This window comes from Schistocerca americana, chromosome 7 (genome assembly GCF_021461395.2).
Source record: "Schistocerca americana isolate TAMUIC-IGC-003095 chromosome 7, iqSchAmer2.1, whole genome shotgun sequence".
Classification (NCBI taxonomy): Eukaryota; Metazoa; Arthropoda; class Insecta; order Orthoptera; family Acrididae; genus Schistocerca; species Schistocerca americana.
The window spans coordinates 357,051,639-357,076,132 of record NC_060125.1 but is presented as its reverse complement, the minus strand read 5'-3'; the positions used below and the strand labels follow the sequence as shown (position 1 = coordinate 357,076,132).

The 24,494-nt window shown below is 44.1% G+C and overlaps 1 protein-coding gene across 1 annotated transcript in view; it reads left to right on the top strand.

Moving 5' to 3' along the window:
* The window catches only part of LOC124622928 (myrosinase 1-like), a 197,487-nt gene that overhangs the window by 2,316 nt on the left and 170,677 nt on the right, over window positions 1-24,494 (top strand). Inside the window, exons 2-3 of the mRNA XM_047148718.1 lie at window positions 4,365-4,498; window positions 24,183-24,317. Of these exons, the coding sequence (XP_047004674.1) occupies window positions 4,365-4,498; window positions 24,183-24,317 (269 nt within the window). The remainder of the gene's footprint in view (window positions 1-4,364; window positions 4,499-24,182; window positions 24,318-24,494) is intronic.

Below are 24,494 nucleotides of genomic sequence, written 5' to 3'. Positions count from 1 at the left end.
GCGCATTGGTTACCACATCTGCCTAGTAAGCAGGAGATCCCGGGTTCGAATACCGGTCCGGTACACATTTTCGCTCGTCGCCGCTGACTCCGCCAAATGTCCCGCTGCAGCTGATAACAGTGATCCCCCTTTAATTTACATACAGTATTATCTCGAGCAGTTACTCATAAAACCAACTGGTGATGGTGATAAGTTACCTGTTGTGACAAACAGACCCGAACTTTTTGAATCAGAGTGGAACAGGTAATCAGTGACCGTAAGACTGTTACATCATCACTGAATACGGCTGTAACTAGGAATGCGAAGAAAGAGAGGAAGATCTTCCTGAAACTTCCTGGCAGATTAAAGCTGTGTGCTGGACCGAGACTCGAATTCGGGACCTTTGCCTTTCGCGGGCAAGTGTTCAACAATCTGAGCTACCCAAGCTTTACAGAAGCTCTCCTGCGAACCTTGAGAGCACTTGCCCGTGAAAGGCAAAGTTCCCGAGTTCGAGTCTTGGTCCGCCAAACAGTTTTACTCTGCCAGGAAGTTTCATATCAGCGCACACTCCGCTGCAGAGTGAAAATCTCGTTCTGGAAAGATCTTCCTGTTTGATAAGAGCGACAAGAAAATGATTGCAGGTTACAGGACAGGTCAACGCGAACATTTCACTTCCAGCACTAGCAGTGTTGAGGGTCAGTGGACAACGCTCACGAGCATTGTTTTAGACAGGTATATGTCGTGCAAAATTGTGAGCGACGGAAAAGATCCGACATAGTTTGACAATCGCGGTAAAAAGCTGCTCGAAAGCAGAGAGAACTACACTACAAATTTAAACGCAGCCAATGCCTCAAAGACAAACAAAAACCAAACGAAACCAAAAGTAGCGTAAGGAATAACATGCGTGTAGTGTTCAAGTCATTTGAAAGTAAAATACTATCTACTGACTTGACAGAAAATCCTAGGAAGTTTTGCACTTCTGTTAAATCAGTAAACGGATTGAAGCCATTTCTCCACACACTCCGTAACCATAAGGGCACTGAATCGGAGGATGAAACGGAAAATGCCGAAATATTAAACGCCTTTTTCCAAAACTGTTTCACAGAGGAAGATGGCACTGTAGTTCTTCCTTTAAACTGTCCGATGAATGAATGATGAAATGACAGATATCGAAATAAGTGACCATGGGACAGAAAAGCAACTGAAATCGCTCAACACAGGAAAGGCCACTGGACCTGTGGGATACCAGTTAGATTCTACATAGAGTATGCCAAAGAATATGCGCTTGTTCTAGCAGCGGTGTACTATAGGTATTTGGAGAAGAGAAGCATTCCTAATAATTAAGCTTTTCTCTAAGTCATTCCTGTTTTCAAGAAGGGTGATCGAAAAGACGCAAAGAACTATAGGCCTATTTCTCTGTCGTCGGTCTGTTGCATAATTTTGGAACATGTTTTATGCTCGTGTATTGTGACATTTCTGGTCATTCCGATTGTGAAGTACCATACTAACTCACGGGAACTATGTACTTCAATTTCACGACAAGGTAAACTGCTTCCGACAGCAAGAAACACTCCACCACCAACTATATTTAATCTATACTTTCTGAACACGCTTTTGTCCTTTGCAAAAATTTCGGCTGATCTTATTTCCGTCTTTGGCCAATTTTCCGTACCTATAACGATTTGCTTTCTATTAGCGCTTGGAGCTCCAATTCTTTGCCAACACAGCTACGACAATTTACGACTAGCTAGGTCTACCTTGCCGTGTTTGTACTACATATATTATACTGATTTCCCTTCTGTAGTTTCCCGAGACGCTCGTACCTAAAAATCTGCCCATTCCCCTACACACAGCCCCCCTACCCATGTAACCACTTCCTGTGTGTAATGGTCATGTCATCCGTAGCCCGAGGTCTAGGTTTTGTTAAATTCATGTTTCATTAGTGACCTGTACTATAGGTCCATATCTTATATAAGTCCCTGATTTTATTTCTTTTTTGTTTCTATATTGTCAAAAATTATTGGTCTTATATCCACAGCAGCTGACCTTACTGTCTCTAGCATTCGATGTTTATGATATAAAAAAATTACTTCATCACTATGTTACCTATCGGTTCAATTACGGCTTTGATGGTGATCTGATCATAAAACTCAGTGTCAATACGCGTTACGTTTTGTTACCTCCACCTTGATGGTGAGAAGACTGACAATATTGCGTCTTAAATATAGGATTACGTCGTTGCTCTGCTTGGATAACAAGCCCATTGACTGACATTACTGTCTGCAAATGTCTTTATATAATGTTATTAGACCATGCAAGACATCATTTTTAAGATCTACGATTGGTTTGGTTGCCATGTTTTACGACGTAAATTTATGCCGTTTGTTGATCGTGACCACAACATGTTGCCAACACTGAACTATTCTTGCATAAATTGTACTCTTCTTCTAAAGACTAAATTACAGATCCTCGTATGTTTTTACTCTTTGATGTTAGACCGTTTGGTGGTCTTAGTTTACGTGTGCCTTTGATGAGATACACCCTGTAACTGACAGTAGTCTTTACGCAGCCTGTCTGCGTGATTTGACGTCGGCTGAATTATGTGTATTTCACATACCACTGTGAGACGTCGTACTTGATATGATAATGAGTTTTGTATGAGTAACATGCATTTTCGTTCCCTCTGATGCACTGCTTTGTAAGTACTGACTAAGATTGTGATGTAGGTAAGTATAATTCTTATATTTTTCGTTCTTTTTGTATACATTTAAGTTTTTATTTAGTCTTTCAGTGATGATGCTTATAGAAACTAAAATCAGTAAGGAATAAAGTTAAATTTGTACAGCTGATGGCTATAAATCTGTTCTTCTTCAAATTTTATTTATTTATTTAGGGAAAGGGTTGTAACTGAAGAGAACGGAAACAGTGCTGTTAACGGACCATAAAGCATGCAAGGTTGTGTGTGTAAGACAACACAGTACATACTTAAAGGCAAAATACATCTGTAAAAGTGTAAAGCAAACAATGATTCTCTGTTGGTATTAAATTATGATGCTGTTTTCTGTGAGCCCCGCTGTAATTGCTGTATAACGAATCACAAGCGAGGTACCATATCATGCAATATAGAAAAAAAGTTAAATCCTCGAATCTACCTCTCGAACTCGAGTGTTCTAAAGCAAAACGATATTCACTGCATTGGGAACCACAACTACACAATATTAACTGCTGATGTCTTTCATGCGGTTAGTGTCGCCAAAATGCCTTTCTTCCACGTCCATTTTCTTCCGAAATTATGTACGGAACGAAATTTTGTTACACATATTGACACTATTAGTATGAAAGAAATCGCGTTGTGATCAGAGTACGCGAATTTTGGTTCGCCCTATATACATGCGACTAATCTTACCTTTTCACCCTTTTCCTATGCACTGTATGCTTGTAGCGTCTTTTACAATTAGAGGAAGCCCCGACTTGACATCAGAGATATTTCGTTATGTAACGCATCTCCAAATTTAATTCTCGTTGTGTAAAACCTAGGGAATTACTCGCACGAGACGTCTTTGATTCCATTATAGACTCGAGGGACGCGTGATCTTTATAAACCCGAAGCTTCACATGATGGAGAAAATTCCAAAACTTCACATCCTTTCGTTTAACAGGCAGTCAGGAAAAGCTATAGTTCGAAGAATCGTCCTTTGGAGTGCCTCTTCTAGGTGACAAACTTCTCTTCCACTGAGTAATTCAGTATGTTTGCGGCATTGTAAAAATAGAGATACAGGGGATGACCTAGCTACGAATTTCAGGAAATTTGTATTGTGCTAGAATTCCCGGTATCCGATTGGTACGGAAGTAGAGCCTAACCCTCTGTTCTGTAAGCCACTGTGTTTGCAGAGCACATTGATTCCAAAAATTCTTGAGTACCAAAATTTGACGGGACTAAAGAAAATGCTTACCTACTAGAGGTTCTCCGGCGCTGCGTATTCGTAGATTGCTTCCATAACCTCGGTACTGGTCTAATGCAGTATAGTTAATCATAATTGGCAGCCATATTTAACATCCAAACCTGGCCAAAAGCAGCGTCGAATATTCAAACAGATGGCGAAAATAGTCTGTCTTCCCTTTTCGGATAGAAAATGTCACTGTAATTCTCGTTGCACTTGCAGACGCGGGTGAGCGAGCATTCGGCGCTCTTAAGTATGCGCGTATGTACCGAAGGAACGGAAATCATTCTCGTCATCAGTTGACTACCATTGTTCATTTACGTCTGACTTAAATGAAATGTAGCATGTTTGCGAAATAATTTTAGTTATAAGATAAACTTGCTAAAGCTTGAAACATACGATGTCGTAATAGATACGTGGAGCTTTATTGAACGTGTTTTTTAGGTAAAGGAGAGAGCATATGGGATAACTTGGTGCACAGGAACCCCAACTATTCGGTTGACTGCAGTAACGGCGATGTGGCAGCCGACTCCTATCACAAGTATAGGAGAGACGTCGCCATGCTCAAGGAATTGGGGGTGAGTACTGAACGTTGTCACTACAATAGCTAACAGGGCTGCACTGAGTTTGCCCTTTCAACCAAAAGCTAAATGAATATCAAAGACACATTTCAAACATTTGTGTATTTTAAGAAGGCAACTTTCTCTGTTGAACGGGAAGCACTACACCAATTAATCTGAAATTTTGGAGTTAAAACTAAACTGACAAATCTATAACACTTACTGAGTCAGTCTCAAACGTAAAGTTCATGAACGATATTTCTAAGGCCTCTAAAATAAAAATACGGGTGTAAGATAAGATGACGGCTTATCTTCAGTTTTCTTCAACTGTTCGTTAGAAAATATGCTAAGAATTTGTAATGGAAAATTAAAAGGATATAAAGTGCCATCAATAAAACTAGTAGGACTGGAGCAATGTATTGAAATAAACTGCTTGCAATTTTCAGACGATTTTGCTGTACGTCCTGAAAATCTGGCAGATACAGAACTAAGAGTACCTCTCTCTCTCTCTCTCTCTCTCTCTCTCTCTCTCTCTCTCTCTCTCTCTCTCTTAAAAAATGGTCAGTGGAGCTGTTTTAAGAGTCTCTGCAGAGAAAACCAAATGTATCACTATCATGAAAAACGCACCAATTGTAACGTCCCCTTAAAAAATTTATATATTACTGTGCTGATAAACCTCTTACATTATTTGATTTTCAAACAGCTGAGCAGAACTGAACGTACTCAGACATTCGCTAAACTGACACACAATATTTTTAGCGCAACGCAATCTGACTTTCAGTAATCCCTACAAAAGTATGGCCCTGACTAACAATAACCTATACCTTTCATGAATTCTTATCTCACAAAAATCTTCGTTACTCGAACTACTGCAATACAGCGAGCACCAATACTGCCAGCTGAATAAAAGGTTCTTACTACTGAAGGCACTAACTACTGATAGGCGTAGTTAGCAAATGAAAGATTTTGATAGAGAACAAATAATGTATTTACCTCAATAGTGTTCAGAAGTCATATATATATATCAGCCCATGATAGCCAATATTACAAATTTACTCTTTCTGATGGACACACGTCCAGATTGTCCGCTCTCCAAATTCCGCCATCTCTCTCCCCACATCCGCCACTGCTGGCGGCTCACCCCCAACTGCCCAACGCTATGCGCTGTTCACATGGAGCTGCCCAACACAACAACAGCAATATTGCAACAATGCAGACCAGCCACAGACTTCACACAGCACAGTCAGTGATTTTCATATAGAGCGCTACGTGGCGTTACCAACATAAAAACCTAAACAGCCTTCCTACACAATTATTTAGGTATTGGCCAAATGCAAAAGGCTTAGTTAAATCTGTCACGCGAGTAGAATGAAAGGGAACACAAAATGTAAAGGCAGCGTGGCTTGGTGGACCAGAATGGCTTGAAGCCTCGTCGCGAGTGGACGTGTCGACGCTGAGCTGTACACTGCAGAAAGCAAGGCAAGTCTGCTGTATTGGTCGTTAAGTATATGGCTGATATACAGTTTCCTTTGCTGACGTATATGATTTAAACAAATAATTAATTTAAAAACGAAATAATTTCATCGTGAATGTGTGAAACCTGGTGCATTCGAGGTTCATATTTTTGTTGGTGAGAACGTTGTAATTTCTCCAGATGATAATATGGTGTACACCTTGCGCCGTTTGTCACTGTTGCGTGCACGAAACTTCAAGAACGCGTTTTTGAATGGTGAAATTGAAGAAATAGGAGGCACTGTGAAATTTACACATGCAAGCAGGGATGTTAGTGAGATTCAAATAGTGTATGCTGGCTTAGGGTTGTGCACCGAGTATTAGTTCCCCTTTGAATTTCCATGGAATCATATACGACAAGTTTCAATTGAATGTGGGCGAGTAAAGTCTTTTTACGAAGGGAGTGTGATGTAACGGATTTTCCTTCCCTGTTTCACAGTGGAGTTACGCAAATTAATTTCTATGAAGTTTTGAAGGTGGGAGACGAGGTACTGGCTGATGTAAAGCTGTGAGGACAGGGCGTGAGTCGTGCTTGGGTAGCTCAGATGGTAGAGCACTTGCCCGCGAAAGGCAAAGGTCCCGAGTTGGAGTCTCAGCCCGGCACACAGTTTTAACCTGCCAGGAAGTTTTATATCGATGGTGACTGGTGGCGCTGACTGGTGGTGATAGCACTGTCAGCACTAGTTGCAGCAGCTGTGATGGTGGTGGTGGTGGTGGTGGTGGTGGTGGTTGTGTACGTATCATATGGTGACAGATTCCCTGGGAGCTGCATTGCCAGATTTTAAGTTTTTTCTTACCTAATTGTTCTGTATCTAAGCCCCATGTTCGGTACCAAAATAAGAGTGGTTCAGTATTTTTAGAACTCCATTTGTGTCACTAATTTATTTGCAGACTTGCAAAATCAAGTCCATAAAAGTCCGCAGCTCATGGTCTAGTGGCTAGCGTTGTTTGTCTCTCGATCATGGGATCCTGGGTTCGATTCCTGGTCGGGCTGGGAATTTTCTCTGCCCAGGAACTGGTTGTTTGTGTTGTCATCATCATCATTTGTAACAGTGGCTAGTTTGTATTGTGTCAACACTGGTCTGTGTAAAAATTGGGACTTCATACGGGCGCTGATGACCGAGCAGTTGAGCGCCCCACAAACTAGACATCATAAAGTCCGTAAAAGTTTGCACGCTGCTGACGGATGACGCGTGCTGCATTCGTGACACTGATAAAGATAGATCCTAAATAAAACTTTGGAATAACCACGAAGTCAAGCTCCTACGTCGAAAAACCCGTTTTCATGGAAAAGTTTGTAAACGGACAGGAAGCGCCTAAGGTAAAACAAATTATCAAAAGGGTAGTAGCGGTTCCATGCAGCAACGCCTACGTGGAAAGTCTTCAGTCATTCGAATTTTCTATGTGACTGAAGACTCTGTCCACGTAGGCACTGCTGCATGGAACCGTCGTAATCATTTTATTGTCTGACGCCAGAAAGAAACTGAGTGTTGATATCGACAACAGTGGATAATTCGTACCAAATGAATTAATAAGACAGAACTGATCTCCACGGTACACAAAGCAGGTCAGAAGACTGTTGCAGAAGCCACAAAGAAACATACTAAATTTAAAAGAAAGCAAAATCCCCAAGACTGACGATGTTTCACAGAAGCTCGAAATTTAGTGCGGACTTCAATGTGAGATGCTTATAATAGTTTCCACAATGAATCCGTGTCTCGAAACCTGGCAGAAAATCCAGAGATATTCTGGTCGTTTGTAAAGGATGCTAGCGGCAAGACGCAATCAATGCCTCCTCTGCGTGATAGTAATGGAAATACTATCGACGATAGCGCTACTAAAGCAGACTTAATAAAGCCTTTCGAAATACCTTCACCAAAGAAGACGAAGTAAATATTCCAGAATTCGAATCATGGACTGCTGCCATCATGAGTAACTTAAAAGTAGATGTCTTCGGCGTAGTAAAGCAGTTTAAATAGCATAATAAAGGCAACTCCTCCGGTCCAGATTGTATAACAATTAAATAACTTTGAGTATGCAGATATAACAAACCCATACTTCAGTCATAGTCATCCCCTCGCCTAAAGATCCGTACCTAAGACTGTAAAGATGCACAGGTCCTATCAATACTCAAGAAAGGAAATTGACCGACCAATTACATCAGGCTTGGAACTCGGTCCCACAAACTTACATCCGACACCCGCACTTCACAATGTATGCACGTTTGCAGGCTTGCATTCAATAGCATCTGAAAGAGGTCTATTTAAAGTCCGCACCAGGCGGATAAGAGTGGCGCTTATAGCGTCACTATGAGGATGCAAATCGGGTTTGCTATACATATACGCTGTAACGGTCGTGAGCGTTAGTCACTTATGAGATAGGATGTGTTGAGATGATGTTAGCCAAGAATGCCGCTAAGGTGAGGAAGATGCCGTTATTAACACCTCATTAAATTGGAACGAGGTCGTGTAATAGGTCTGTGAGAAACTGGATGTTCCTTTTACGATACTGCAGAAAAACTTGGCAGGAATGTAGCTACTGTACATCACTGTTGGTAGTGGTAGTCAAGGAAACGTACGGTCACCAGTCGGCCACGTGACACTACGAGAGGGGAGACCAGTGTTCGGAGTATGGCTCTGACGCATTGTATCTGTAGCAGCAGCTGACACCGCAGTGATACAATGAACTGTTACAGATCACTTACTTGATGGACAGGTCAGAGCCAGACGCACTGTAGCGCGCGTTCCACTGACCCCAATCCACTCTCACCTGCGAGTTCAGTGGTGTCAAACGAGAGCCCATTGGAAGGCAGGTGGAGGTCCGTTGTGCTTTCTTGTGGAAACTGGTTCTGCCTATGTGCCACTGACGGCCGTGTGTTGGTTAGGAGCAGATCAGTTGAGAGCCTGCAACCAACCTGTCTGCATGCTAGACACACTGGATCTACACGTGGAGTTACGGTCTAGGGTGAGATTTCGTGTGACAGTAGGAGAGCTCTCATGGTTATCCCACGCACCCTGACTGCAAATACACTCCTGGAAATTGAAATAAGAACACCGTGAATTCATTGTCCCAGGAAGGGGAAACTTTATTGACACATTCCTGGGGTCAGATACATCACATGATCACACTGACAGAACCACAGGCACATAGACACAGGCAACAGAGCATGCACAATGTCGGCACTAGTACAGTGTATATCCACCTTTCGCAGCAATGCAGGCTGCTATTCTCCCATGGAGACGATCGTAGAGATGCTGGATGTAGTCCTGTGGAACGGCTTGCCATGCCATTTCCACCAGGCGCCTCAGTTGGACCAGCGTTCGTGCTGGACGTGCAGACCGCGTGAGACGACGCTTCATCCAGTCCCAAACATGCTCAATGGGGGACAGATCCGGAGATCTTGCTGGCCAGGGTAGTTGACTTACACCTTCTAGAGCACGTTGGGTGGCACGGGATACATGCGGACGTGCATTGTCCTGTTGGAACAGCAAGTTCCCTTGCCGGTCTAGGAATGATAGAACGATGGGTTCGATGACGGTTTGGATGTACCGTGCACTATTCAGTGTCCCCTCGACGATCACCAGTGGTGTACAGCCAGTGTAGGAGATCGCTCCCCACACCATGATGCCGGGTGTTGGCCCTGTGTGCCTCGGTCGTATGCAGTCCTGATTGTGGCGCTCACCTGCACGGCACCAAACACGCATACGACCATCATTGGCACCAAGGCAGAAGCGACTCTCATCGCTGAAGACGACACGTCTCCAATCGTCCCTCCATTCACGCCTGTCGCGACACCACTGGAGGCGGGCTGCACGATGTTGGGGCGTGAGCGGAAGACGGCCTAACGGTGTGCGGGACCGTAGCCCAGCTTCATGGAGACGGTTGCGAATGGTCCTCGCCGATACCCCAGGAGCAACAGTGTCCCTAATTTGCTGGGAAGTGGCGGTGCGGTCCCCTACGGCACGGCGTAGGATCCTACGGTCTTGGCGTGCATCCGTGCGTCGCTGCGGTCCGGTCCCAGGTCGACGGGCACGTGCACCTTCCGCCGACCACTGGCGACAACATCGATGTACTGTGGAGACCTCACGCCCCACGTGTTGAGCAATTCGGCGGTACGTCCACCCGGCCTCCCGCATGCCCACTATACGCCCTCGCTCAAAGTCCGTCAACTGCACATACGGTTCACGTCCACGCTGTCGCGGCATGCTACCAGTGTTAAAGACTGCGATGGAGCTCCGTGTGCCACGGCAAACTGGCTGACACTGACGGCGGCGGTGCACAAATGCTGCGCAGCTAGCGCCACTCGACGGCCAACACCGCGGTTCCTGGTGTGTCCGCTGTGCCGTGCGTGTGATCATTGCTTGTACAGCCCTCTCGCAGTGTCCGGAGCAAGTATGGTGGGTCTGACACACCGGTGTCAATGTGTTCTTTTTTCCATTTCCAGGAGTGTATCTACGTCAATCTGGTGATTCGACCTGTTGTGCTGCTATTCGTGAATAGCATTCCAAGGTGTGTTTTCCAACAGAATAACGCTCGCCCACACACACCGCTATCGTAATCCAACATGCTCTACAGTGCGTGGCCTGCTCGATCACCAGATCTCTTTCCAGTCGAGCGCATATGGGACATCGGATAACAACTCCAGCGTCATCTACAAACAGCATTAACCATCCCGTATTGACCGACCAATTACAACAGGCTTGGAACTCGGTCCCACAAACTTACAACCGACACCCGTACTTCACAATGAATGCACGTTTGTATACTTGGACTCAACAGTCTGGCGATGATATTGGTTATTAATGTACCTGTATTTCACAGTTGCAAAAAACTTATCTCGCGCGTAATCTTGCAATGTTAATCGCTTAAATACAGTACCTAGACAAATTTATTCCAGAAATTTCATTATTCTACATTAATTATTCTTTGGTGCTGCGTTTTTTCCCTCAGTGTATTATGAACTACTTCGAGAAAATGTTAACACACAGTCAGTACTGATACCGGAAACTTCGTTCTTGTAAAACCCAACTAGCTCTTTATTCTCACGAAGTAATGAGTGCTATCAACAGGGGATCTCAAAATCATCCCATATTTCTAGATTTCCAGAAGGCTTTTGTTACCATTCCTCACCAGCGGCTTACAGTAAAGTTGGGTGCCTATTTGTGCAACTGTCGGAAAGATCACAGTCCGTAGTAACTAACGGAAAGTCGTCGAATAGAACAGAAGTAATATCTGGCGTTCCCCGAGGTGATTTATAACAATGATTTAGGAGACAATCTGAGTAGCCCTCTTACAAGGGAACCTCCCCATCGCACCCCCCTCAGATTTAGTTATAAGTTGGCACAGTGGATAGGCCTTGATAAACTGAACACAGATCAATTGAGAAAACAGGAAGAAGTTGTGTGGAACTGTGAAAAAATAAGCAAAATATACAAACTGAGTATTCCATGGGCCACATAGGCAACATCATGGACGATATCAGTTCAGGAGCGCCGTGGTCCCGTGGTAGCGTGAGCAGCTGCGGAACGAGAAGTCCTTGGTTCAAGTCTTCCCTCAAGTGAAAATTTTACTTTCTTTATTTTTGCATATTTATTATCTGTCCGTTCGTTCATTGACGTCTCTGTTCACTGTAATAAGTTTAGTGTCTGTGCGATTAGTAGACGAAAGGACGTGCCTCTCCAATGGGAACCGAAAACATTTGATCGCAAGGTCATAGGTCAACCGATTCCTCCACAGGAAAACACATCTGATATATTCTATACGACACTGGTGACGGCATGTGCGTCACATGACAGGAATATGTTGTCGACCCACCTAACTTGTACACTTGGCGAATGGGTAAAAAGATTCTTCTACCTTGCCCGATTTAGGTTTTCTTGTGGATGTGATAATCACTCCCAAAAAAGTGATGAAAACATAAGAGTTTGTCACATAAACTAAACATAAAAAATTAAACTTTTCACTCGATGGAAGATTTGAACCAAGGACCTTTCGTTCCGCAGCTGCTCACGTTACCACAAGACCACGGCGCTCCTCCGTTGCCACTGTCCTTGATGTTGCCTATCTTCCCATGAAGTACTCAGTTTGTATATTTTGCTTATTTTTTTACAGTTCCACACAACTTCTTCCTGTTTTCTCAATTGATCTGTGTTCAGTTTTTCAAGGCCTATCCACTGTGCCAACTTATAACTAAATCTGAGGGGGGTGCGATGGGGAGGTTCCCTTGTTAGAATGTTTGTAGATGATGCTATCGTTTACCGTCTAATAAAGTCACCAGAAGAACATAGCCAATAGTGAAATGATTTAGACACGGTATCTGTATGGCGCAGAAAGTGGCAAATAATGAAATGTGTGAGCTCATTCGCTTGAGTACCAAAAGGAATCTGGTACATTTCGGTCACATGATAAATCACACAAATCTAAAGGCTGTCAGTTCTTCAACTAAATACTCAGAAATTAAAACTACGAATATCTTATATTGAATCGATCACCTAGAAAATATTATGGAGAAGGCAACCGTAAGATTAAGTTTTATTGGGAAAACACTTAACAGACACAACAGGTTTACTAAAGAGACTGAGTACACTACGGTTGTCCGTCCTTTGCTAGAGTTCTGCCTTGCAGACTGGGTACTTACCAGATGGGATTGACAGAGGACGTCGGTAAAGTTCGAAGAAGTGTACCTTGTTTTTTATTATCGCGAAACAGGGGAGAGAGTGCCAAAGTTAAGGGTGGTAGTCAATAGTCATTAAAACAAGGGAGTTTTTAGTTGCTGCGATATCCTTTCACGAAATTTCAATCTCCAGCGTTCTCCTCCGATTGCGAAAACATTTTGTTGACAACCAATTACATATGAAGAAATGATCATTGTTATAAAATAAGAGTAATCAGAGCTCGCACAGAAGATTTAAAAGTGTTCGTTTTTCCCACCCGCACTTAGAGTGGAAAGGTAGAAAAATAGAGGGAAAGTGGTTCGACGAACCCTCTGCCAGGCACGTAAGTGTGAAATGCAGTGTGTTCATGTAGACGTAGATACGGTGAAAACAGAATTATGCATTCGTTCTACTTTGAAGTCTGCAACATGCAACAACTTCAAGAAAAAAATAATAACTAATAAAAATTGTTGAGATATGTAAATAGCAATAATAAATATGATTTTTACATTTGCTAAGTGTTTGTGTTCAATCTGAGCCTTCAGCTTAGAAAATCCCTCTCGCCAGGCAAAGTTCGGTAATTTTGCCCATTAAATCTGGCAACCGTACCTCGAACTGGATAGAGAAATGGTGAAATATTGTTCCTTTCATTACCACGTAGTCTTGTGTAGTACGACTCAATCGGGGACTTACCGAGGATGTGATAGCCCCCCCCCCAAAAAAAGGACGCAGGTACAAAGGGATGCAAGAAATGACAAAAACACGATTGGCAAATCAAAATATCCACGGGTATGCTGCCGGTCTATAGTGTCCAACGGGCACAATATTTCGGCGATCATACATGTCGCCATCATCAGGTTAACTGACGGACTGAGCTCCTGTGAACGTGCCGGCACGGAGATCCGTACGCTATGGCTGCTCAGAGGGAACTGGGTTCGGTCGCGGCGGCGGCCGATTTAAATACCCTCCGCCCGCGGCGCGCTCCCTCCGCCGTCCGCGCCCCACGCCACGGTCGCGCGGTGGAACAGATTGCGACGGCGTCTGAGATGACGTCGGTGTGATGGCTCTGTCCGCCGTGGTCGTCACAACTATACGTTTGCTCGATTTACTCTTGATTAACCCGATCGCTGGTTCCCAAGTCTTGCTAAGATTATAGCCACAGTCACGGTTTATGAGGTCGTCATTGGTGCCATCGAAATTCGAAACTCCTGCAAATAAATTCCCAATTGGGAGAGACCCTCCCCCCCTTTATTGCACCCCAGCGAGAGAAATAAAGAGTGTCACAGCAGAATAAATTTTACCCCTTGGCTGAAAAGAACTAAACGCACGCTCTACAACAGCCCGCCCTTCTCCATCTGAGAAGGGAATGAAAAGTGCAAAAAAAAAAAAAAAAAAAAAAAGGCGACCGAACCCAGTTCCCTCTGAGTAGCCACAGCGTACGGATCTCCGTGCCGGCACGTTCACAGGAGCTCAGTCCGTCAGTTCACCTGATTATGGCGACATGTATGATCGCCGAAATATTGTGCCCGTTGGACACTATAGACCGGCAGCATACCCGTGGATATTTTGATTATCAAATACGCCGGGAGAAACTCAAGAATCACAAGATTGGCAAAGTTTTGCAGAAGTTCGAAATATAGCGCTTACTTCAAAGCCAGATGCTTTTATTAATTTCCACAACGAAACTCTATCTCTGAATCAGCCAGGAAACCCAAAGAGATTCTGGTCATACGTAAAGCACACCAGTGGCAAGACACAACAATACCTTCACTGCGCGATAGCAACGGTGAAGTCACTGATGACACTGCCACTAAAGTAGAGCTATTAAACAGGATTTTCCAAAACCCCTTCACCAAAGAAGACGAAGTAAATATTCATGAATTCCAATCAAGATCAACTGCCCAGATAAGAAACATAGAAGTAGATATCCTCGGTGTAGCGAAGCAGCCAACATCACTTCACAAACGCAAGGCCTCCGGTCCAGATTGTATACCAGTCAGGTTCCTTTCAGGGTATGCTCCATATTTAGCAATTATGTACAACCGCTCGCTCACAGGAAGATCCGTACCTAAAGACTGGTAAATTGCTCAAGTCCCACCAATACCCTAAAAGGGAAATAGGAGCAGTCCGCTGAATTACAGTCCCATATCACTAACGTGGACTTACAGTAGGGTTTTGGAACATATACATATTAATTACCTCGAAGAAAACGATTTATTGACACAGTCAGCACGGATTCAGAAAATGTCGTTCTTGTAAAACACAACTAGCTCTTTATACACATAAAGTAATGAGTGCTATCGATACGGGATGTCAAATTGATTCCATATTTTTAGATTTCCAGAAGGCTTTCGACACCGTTCCTCACAAGAGTCTTCTAACCAAACTGCGTACCCATGGAATATCGCCTCAGTTGTACAACTGGATTCGTGATTTCCTGTCAGAAAGGTCACAGTTCGTAGTATTAGATGGAAGGTAATCGAGTAAAACAAAAGTAATGTCTGGCGCTCCACAAGGAAGTGTTATAGGCCCTCTATTGTTCCTGATCTATTTTAACGAGATAGGAGACAATCTGAGAAGCCGTCTTAGATTGTTTGCAGATGATGCTGTCATTTACCGTCTTGTAGAGTCATCATATGGCCAGAACGAATTGCAAAATGATTTAGGTAAGATATCTGTATGGTGCAAAAAGTGGAAATTGGCCGTGAATAAAGAAAAGTGTGAAGCTATTCGGATGAGTACTAAAAGAAATCCGCGAAGTTTCGATTATGCGATAAGTTACACAAATTTGAAAAGCTGTAAATTCAACTAAATTCTTAGGGATTACCAATAACCTAAATTAGAACGATCACATAGATACTGTTGTGGGTAAAGCAAACCAAAGACTGCGATTCATTGGCAGAACACTTAGAAGGTGCAACAGGTCTACTAGAGAAACAGCTTACATAATGCTTGTCCGCCCTGTTCTGGAGTATTGCTGTGCAGTGTGGGATCCGCGCCCGGTGGGACTGACGGATGTCATCGAAAAAGTTCAAAGAAAGGGAGTTTGTCTTGTGTTATCGCGAAATAGGGGAGACATGTGAAACGTGTCTGTGAAGTCGTTTCATAAGACGCTTGTCGAATTCGGTACAACTTACTCGCTTTACTACCTGATTTTAGCTCAATTCACGAACTCTTCCAGAAAGACTGAGCACTCAAATAAGGCCTATTGAATATTATATGTGTGTCTTAATGTGGGGTTTCCGTTTTGTTTTGTGGGAAACGCTGAGTTGGTCATCGTCTGCTGGGAGCAGACGACGTTGCTTCTCGTTAGAAGGGGAGCACAGGATGACAAACATAGGTTTCCAATACCTGAACAGAGAGGTTTACACATCTTAGTCGAAGGCTGTTTTTGTGTGTGAGGTTGGTGACGGAGGGTTACCCCTGTGGTAGCTTCCGCTGCACAGGGAGCTAGGTAATCTCGAAAGAGAAAGCGGCACTGTTCGGTGAACGCTTGCTGAGTACGGATCGTAGCTCTTTAAGGGGGTTTCAGGTGATAGGGAGGAGGTTGAGTTAGGACTTCGTTCTGTTTAACTGTTGAAATACTTGAGAACTTCAGCTTGACTGAAGCGTGTGAAGCGAGTTATTTTTCCGAATGTGCCATAATTATATTGCTTTAAATAGGCGATTTTTGGGTTTTTTAGTTAAAAGTGTGGAAGTTGCTGTGTTCATTTTGAACAACGATGAAGTAGAATTTCAAACGGTAAATCTGATTAGGAAAAGCTGGTTAGGATCACTTCAACCGTACGTGAGTGTAATACTGTGTCGAAGCGAGTATGATTTTTAATGATTTTTAATCTTATATTTTGTGGAAGTTGCTTTTGTCTTTGTGTGTCGATTTTGTGCCACGTGTTTGGTAATAATGACCTTTCTGGTCCACCACGGCAGCGCAATAGGCTTTATTTTAACAATTTGCTTGCTTAATGAGCTAAAATTTCTGCAAGAAAATCTGTTCTTTCGTGCGCTTTCTACAAAGCAGCACAACAGTTTGCTTCAGAATGCACCACGTGCTCTAGTTCGGCCGTTTGCAAGCAGCAGACACAGTATGTTGAATAATTATCGCACAACCTCGTGCATTGGTTAAACCTCTGTCCAGAATAGTGCATGTGTAGAATCGTAATGCAAATCTCACTGAGACATTTTTATGGCATGAATGCAAAGGAGATGATAGTATCATTGTCTCCCATCGCCGTTTTCCGTGCTTTTTCTTGCTGTAGTTAAATTGTGCTCTGTTACATTCTCACGTAATTCTTATTTAAATATTTCTAGTCAGGCACCAGTTTTGTGTAGTTAGGATGTGCAACCAAATACAGGGCGTTTCAAAAAGAAAGAGCAGATTTCAAACATTTATTTCTCAAAAACTACAAATGATAGAAACACAATTCAAACGTTTCTTGTCAGAGAAAGGTTCAAAGTTTTTCAATGGTCCGCGCAGAAGTTCCATGCAAATCCGCAGTGGCGCTGGCGTTTGTTTGTAGGAAAATGGCGACGACACCACAGGAACGATCATTTTGTGTGCTGCAATTTGCAAAGTTAGAGTCCATTGTTGGTGTGCAACGTGCATTCCGCCGTCAATTCAACAAACAGCCGCCTCGTCATAAGCAAATTTATGAGTGGCATCACAGATTCGTAGAAGATGGTTGCATCTGCAAGCGAAAAAGCACGGGTCGTCCACGCACATCGGATGAAAATGTCGAGCGTGTCCGTGCAGCTTACGAAAGGAGCCCTAGAAAATCCACGACACGGGCAAGTCACGAACTAAACATGTCTAAAACAACGGTATGGCGCGTTCTGAGTAAGCGTCTGCACATGAAGCCGTACAAACTGCAGTTATTGCAAGCATTGCGTCCTGACGACCACAACAAAAGGTTCGAATTTTCAACTGCAATTCTACAGGACATGGAAGAGGACAATTTTGCCGAACGATTAATTTTTTCAGATGAATCAACGTTTCACATTTCTGGTAAAGTTAATCGGCATAACGTACGAATTTGGGCGAGTGAAACTCCGAGGGACGTTATTCAACATGAAAGAGACTCACCAAAGGTTAACGTCTTTTGTGCAATTTCGGTAAACAAAGTTTATGGACCTTTCTTTTTCATGGAGAAAACTATCACAGGAACCATTTACCTGGACATGTTAGAAAACTGGCTATTTCCTCAACTTCAGGAAGATTCAAATCACTTCATCTTCATGCAAGATGGCGCCCCACCACACTTCTCTGAACCTGTACGACGGTACCTAAATAACACCATTCCAGGACGGTGGATTGGAAGAGCAGGAGCACAAGATCAATGTCATCGTCTGTGGCCTCCCAGGTCACCAGACCTTACTCCCTGCGATTTTTATTTGTGGGGGTACATAAAGGACTGTGTTTATGTCCCACCTATGCCCGCTACTCTTCAAGAGGTACGACATCGAATTGTTGCGGCCGTGAATTCGGTAACTAAAGACCAGTTGCGTCGTGTGTGGCAAGAAATGAGATACCGGTTTGATATTTTTCGTGTAACAAATGGTGCTCATATTGAGGTACAGTTTTGATATTTGTTGTGTAACATTTGGTACTCATATTGAGTGAAGGACCGTTGGAATTGTGTTTCTATCATTTGTAGTTTTTGAGAAATAAATGTTTGAAATCTGCTCTTTCTTTTTGAAACGCCCTGTACTTAGATACAATAAATAATCTACGTGAAAGATAAATTCTGTGGTGTTGATCTTACCCACTTACTCCGATTTCCAATCCTGAATTAATCAAGTTGCTTCATGCACGACATGGAGTGTCATTTATCTGGCTACTTAAAGAAATTTGTATACTTGTAATTAAATTATTAAAGTAATTAAACTAATAATTTTCCAGCTCCGTTTTTTTCTAAATGGTTAGGAAAGGCTTGGGCTGGTGACGACCCTGAATTTCTGAATTTTTGTGATTATTTGTGTGAGAGAAGCAGCTAGAAATGCGAGATAACGTATATGGCTCGATGAGAAACGTCGTAAAGATAGTAATACGTTACACATGATACGTGAATTGGTGTGGCCATCATTAAAACAAAGGCGTTTTTCGTTGCGGCCGGATCTTCTCATGAAATAATTTCGATCATCAGTTTTCTCCTCCGATTGCGAAAATATTCTATTGGCACCAACCTACATAGGGAGGAACGCTCATCATGATAAAATAAGAGAAATCATGGCTCGCACAGAAAAACTTAAGTGCTCATTTTTCCCGCGTGCCTTTCGAGTGTGTAACGGTGGAAAGACAGCTTGAAGGTGATTCATTGAACCCTCTGCCAGGCCCTTTGCTGTGAATAGCAGAGTAATCACGTAGATGTAGACGAAGCCTTCCGTGGCTGATTAATACACCGTGCAGTCACATAATGTGACCACCTGACAAAAGCCTGAATAACCACATTTCGCAGTGCGGACCGCTGCGAGACACGCAGTGGGGTGGGGGGGGGGGGGGGAGAGAGAGAGAGAGAGAGAGAGAGAGAGTCAGCGAGGTTCTGTAAGGTAGGGACAGGGATGTGGAGCCCTGCTGAGCCGTGGCCAGCGGCGCTATGTTTCTCAGTTGAGGATTCATGTGGCGAACAGCCCAACCGAGGTGGTCCCACAGATTCTCGATTGGGTCTAAATCCGGGAGTACGGTAAACTCACACACGAACACTGCAAGCTGTGTGACAAGTTGCATTGTCCTGCTGGTAGACACCATCGTGCCAAGGAGAAACAAACTGCATGTAGGGGTGGACATGGTTCCCCAAGGATAAATGCATGCATGTGTTGAGCATTGTGCCTTTCAGAATGACATCACCCAAGGAATGTCACAAAAACATTCCGCAGACCACTACGCCACCTCCTCCGTTTTGTACCCTTCCGACGATTGTTGTGGGGTGTTTGCTTAATGAAGTTTCACGCCGTACACGCCAGCAGCCATCTTTTCAATGGGGCTTAAAATGTGGTTCATCTGAAAAGACCATCTGTCGCCACTCAATGGACGTGATGTGAAAGTTCCAGCCTTCTTCGCTTTGAACGGCAGTCAGATGTGTGCTTGAACCAGGCGCCTGCTGCAGAGGCATACACGCAGCAACATTCGCTGAGCGGTCGTTGAGGAAACACTATCGGTAGCTCCTTAGTTCATCCGTATAGTCAGCTGCTCCACATTTGCACGTCTATTCACTCGTAAACTTCTTCGCAACCGTGTTTCACCCCCGTCACCTATCATCCGTGGTTTACCAAAGTTGTCTCGGCACTGGTTTTGGAAAGTGACATTTTGCCGTACACGGTATACTTTAACCATTGAGAAAAGCGAACAATTTACAAACTTAGACGTTTTGGGAATGCTCCCACCCTCCAGAAAGCAAATGATTATGACCTTCCGATGTCAGACAAATCGCCCCGCTTACGTGATACGTCGACTCCACTGTTTCTCCGCTTCCCGGCCCCCGACAAACTTTGTATATCCTCCACTATTAGTGCAGCCACCTAGCGTCTGTGAGTGGTTATTGCATGTTTATGTCGAACACAGGCGATGGTCATATTAATAGGACTGTACTATAGTACAGAATTACACTGAATCGCCAAAGAAACTAGTATAGGCATGCGTATTCAAATACAGAGATATGTAAACAGGCAGAATATGGCGCTGCGGTGGGCAACGCCTATATAAGACAAGTGTCTGGCGCAGTTGTTCGACCAGTTACTGCCTCTACAATGGCAGGTTATCAAGATTTAAGTGGGTTTGAACGTGGTGGTATAGTCGGTGCACGAGCGATGGGGCACAACATCTCCCAGCTAGCGATGAAGTGGGAATTTTCCCGTACGACCACTTCACGAGTGTACCGTGAATGTAAGGAATCCGGTCAAACATCAAATCTGGGACATCGCTGCGGCCAGAAAAAAGATCCTGCAAGAAAGGGACCAACGACGACTGAAGAGAATCGCTCAACGCGACAGAAGTGCAACCCTTCCGCAAATTGCTGCAGATTTCAATGCTGGGCCACCAACAAGTGTCACCGAGTGAACCATTCAACGAAACATCATCGATATGGGCTTCTGGAGCCGAAGGCCCACTCGTCTACCCTTGATGACTGCACGACACTAAGCTTTACGCCTCGCCTGGCCCTGTCAGCATAGACATTGGACCGTTGATGACTGTAAACATGTTTCCTGTGTCAGACGAGTCTCGTTTCAAATTGTGTCGAGCGGATAGGAGTGTACGGGTATGGCGACAACCTCATGAATCTATGGTCCATGCATGTCAGCAGGGGACTGTTCAAGATGGTGGAGGCTCTGTAATGGTGTGGGACGCGTGTAGTTGGAGTGATATGGGGTCTCTGATACCTCTAGATACGACTCTGGCAGGTGACACGTACGTAAGCATCCTTTCTGATCACCTACATCCATTCATATCCATTGTAAAAAATGGGTCAAATGGCTCCGAGCACTATCGTACTTAACAGCGGAGGTCATCAGTCGCCTAGAACTTAGAACTAATTAAACCTAACTAACCTAAGGACATCACAGACATCCATGCCCGAGGCAGGATTCGAACCTGCGACCGTAGCGGTCGCTCGGTTCCAGACTGTAGCGCCTAGAACCGCACGGCCACTACGGCCGGCTGTCCTTTGTACCTCCCGACGGACTTGCGCAATTTCAGCAGGACAATGCGACACATCACACGCCCAGAATTTCTACAGAGTGGCTCCAGAAACACTCTTCTGAGTTTAGACACTTCCGCTGGCGGCTCCCCAGACATGAACATTATTGAGTATATCTGGGATGCCTTGCAACGTGCTATTAAGAAGAGATCTAGAGCCTCTCGAACTGTTACGGATTTATGGACAGCTCTGCAGGATTCATGGTGTCAGCTCCCTCCAGCACTACTTCAGACATTAGTCGAGTCCATGCCACGTCGTGTTGCGGCACTCCTGTGTGCTAGCGGGAGCCCTACAAGATATTAGGCAGCTGTACCAGTTTCTTTCGCTCTTCAGTGTATAAAGGGACGACTGCTACAGAACATTCATCCCTTGCTTAGTATGGTTTATGAGCAATAGTGCACATGGTTCATATAGTTGTTGCCTACACTCTTCACTCACGTTCAGCAGTGGTGTTCTTGCTGCCTCTTCGCCACCGGTCAATATTGTAGGGCCTCAGAGGTCACCGAGCCGTCGCAGAAGTAAATATGCCATTTGACCGAAGGATTCCGATATTCGCCTACTTCTACCGACTGAGACATGCCGCGAGACGCGACAAAAGCGAAAGCAAGCACAAGAAATGTAGAGGATAATATCTAATTTACTTCTCCTTACAGCTAGTACTTTCGTTGCTACGAGTTTCGGTTGGTACGGTCAGCTGTGTTAATAAAAAAGAATACGAGACCAAGCCTTTCGTGGCTGGTTAACAGTACTGCGGGAGTTGGTCGTTATGCCTACAGGGAGTTATGTTAGCCTAAGCTGAACCTCTCGTATAAAGAAACAGATGATGTGTCATTCGTCGTCGGCTGCATTGGTCTAGCATGTGGTGTCATAAGACGACTGTACAGAATGCGTTATTTATGTATTAGGTATTTTATTGTTATTCTATCGCTAATGAAACTCTGACGCATGCAAAAGCGTAGAAAGTATAAGTTTAGTTCCTAATCATTGTACTAAACGTTTTATCAGTGTAGTTCTATACTGGACATTTGAATTAGCTATGCAACAATTTTACTATACAAAGGGCGATCAAAAAGTTTTTCACAGTCGTCTCTAATTTTTTTTTATTTTTTGCAGGAGAAGAATGAAATTTGTGAACATACTTTGAACATTTAGGTACTCAATGAGCCTCCATCAGCTGCGACGCATCTGGCCTAACGTTCTTTCCTTGATGTAAATGCACTTTGGTACGATTCTGGGGATTGACTTTTACGCCATCGCTTGACACGGGAAATAAGGCCTTTCTGACTATACCGAGCGAGGTGGCGCAGTGGTTAGCACACTGGACTCGCATTCGGGAGGACGACGATTCAATCCCGTCTCCGGCCATCCTGATTTAGGTTTTCCGTGATTTCCCTAAATTGTTTCAGGCAAATGCCGGGATGGTTCCTTTGAAAGGGCACGGCCGATTTCCTTCCCAATCCTTCCCTAACCCGAGCTTGCGCTCCGTCTCTAATGACCTCGTTGTCGACGGGACGTTAAACACTAACCACCACCACCACCACCACCACCGCCTTTCTGGCTTTACAGCGGAGGTGGGCCTTCAGACAACCTAAGAGGTAAAAGTCAAACAGAGCCAAGTCCGGACCGTAGGGAGGATGAGCAACAATTTTGCAACCAATTTCCTGATTTCCTCCTGCTTCATAAGGGCTGTATGGGGTTTGGCATTATCGTGGTGTAGTCTGATGAGCTGACCCTGAAGCTGTGGTCTGTGAGTCTTGATGGCACGTCGCAGCTTGTCCAATGACAAACAGTAACTGTCCTGTGTAATTGTGGAGCCAGGTTTCAAAAAGTCAATGAAAGTGACACCACATTGAGCCCAGAAGAAGGAGGTCATCACCTTTCGGCCTGCTGCTCGTGAAAGTCTTGGTTTCTTCTTCCGGGGGAACCCTGATGGATTGGGTGTCGCTCTCAGGTTCGGACAAAAGCAACCATGTTTCATCCTGTGTAATGAGGCCGTTGAAACAGTTTCCACTCTTGAGTAAAGGTCTTCATGAGACCCTCACACACATTCTTCCTCATCGTTTTCGTTTCTCTTGTCAATAATCTAGGCATCCAACGTGCACAGATTTTCCTGTACCCTAGTGACAAACGGGTCATTTCGGCAAGCTATTGTATCATAACACATCAGTCATTTTGGATGATTTGATCCATTGTCTCCTTTTTCACATCACTCACTGCCGTCGATGGTCTACCACATCGGGAATTGTCCAATAGAGAGAAATCACCTTCTTTAAACCTCTGCAACCATCGCTGGATACTACTGCGATCCACTGTGTCCTCCCCATAAACAGGGAGCAACGTCCTATGAATCGATGTGGCAGAGTCATCGCCGGTCTTGAAGAGTAACTCCATCACCGACCGTTGTCGTAACCTGACATCTACTTCAGGGTGTATTATGGCTCACCTGTAAATAAAATAAAATACTTTTATATACCAAATTATAGCTAAATGTTCCAAGCATCTTCGCAAAAAATTTCATTCTCATCCTGCAAAAAATAAAAAAATTAGAGACGACTGTGCAAAACTTTTTGAACGTCCTTTGTACTTAGAAAATTATAATATGTCCTACATGTGCACAGAAACATTGCAGAGAAGTGGTAAGACAGAAAAGTTGGGAAGGGTGCAGAGAGCGGACGCAGCAGCGTTGCAAGTTCTGCCAGGGCACAGCACCACCACAGTACACTTACTTAACCACGAGGCGATAGTGCTTTCTTGTTTTAGATGTATCATCAAAACAATTTATTGCTACTTCTATTTAGATGAGATTTCGCCACTCCCCATGTGCTTCAAGCCTAACCGTGGTTGTTTCAGGTGGACGTTTACAGATTTTCGGTGTCCTGGCCTCGCATAATGCCCACTGGCGACCCGACTGAGATCAACGACAGGGGCGTCGCCCACTACGATGCACTCATAAACCTGCTGCTGGAGAATGGTATCACACCCATGGTGAGTACACAGCTTCTTCTTCTACTTGTTCCTCGTCTACTTGTTCCTCTTCTCCTTTGGCACTACAGCTCTTGATAGGTCTTTCCCCCTTCAGCAATCTTCCTCCGCGTTTCTCTTCCATCCTCGGATCTCCATCTTGATAAGTCAGCCAACACACTGGTCGGCCCTTCCTTCTGG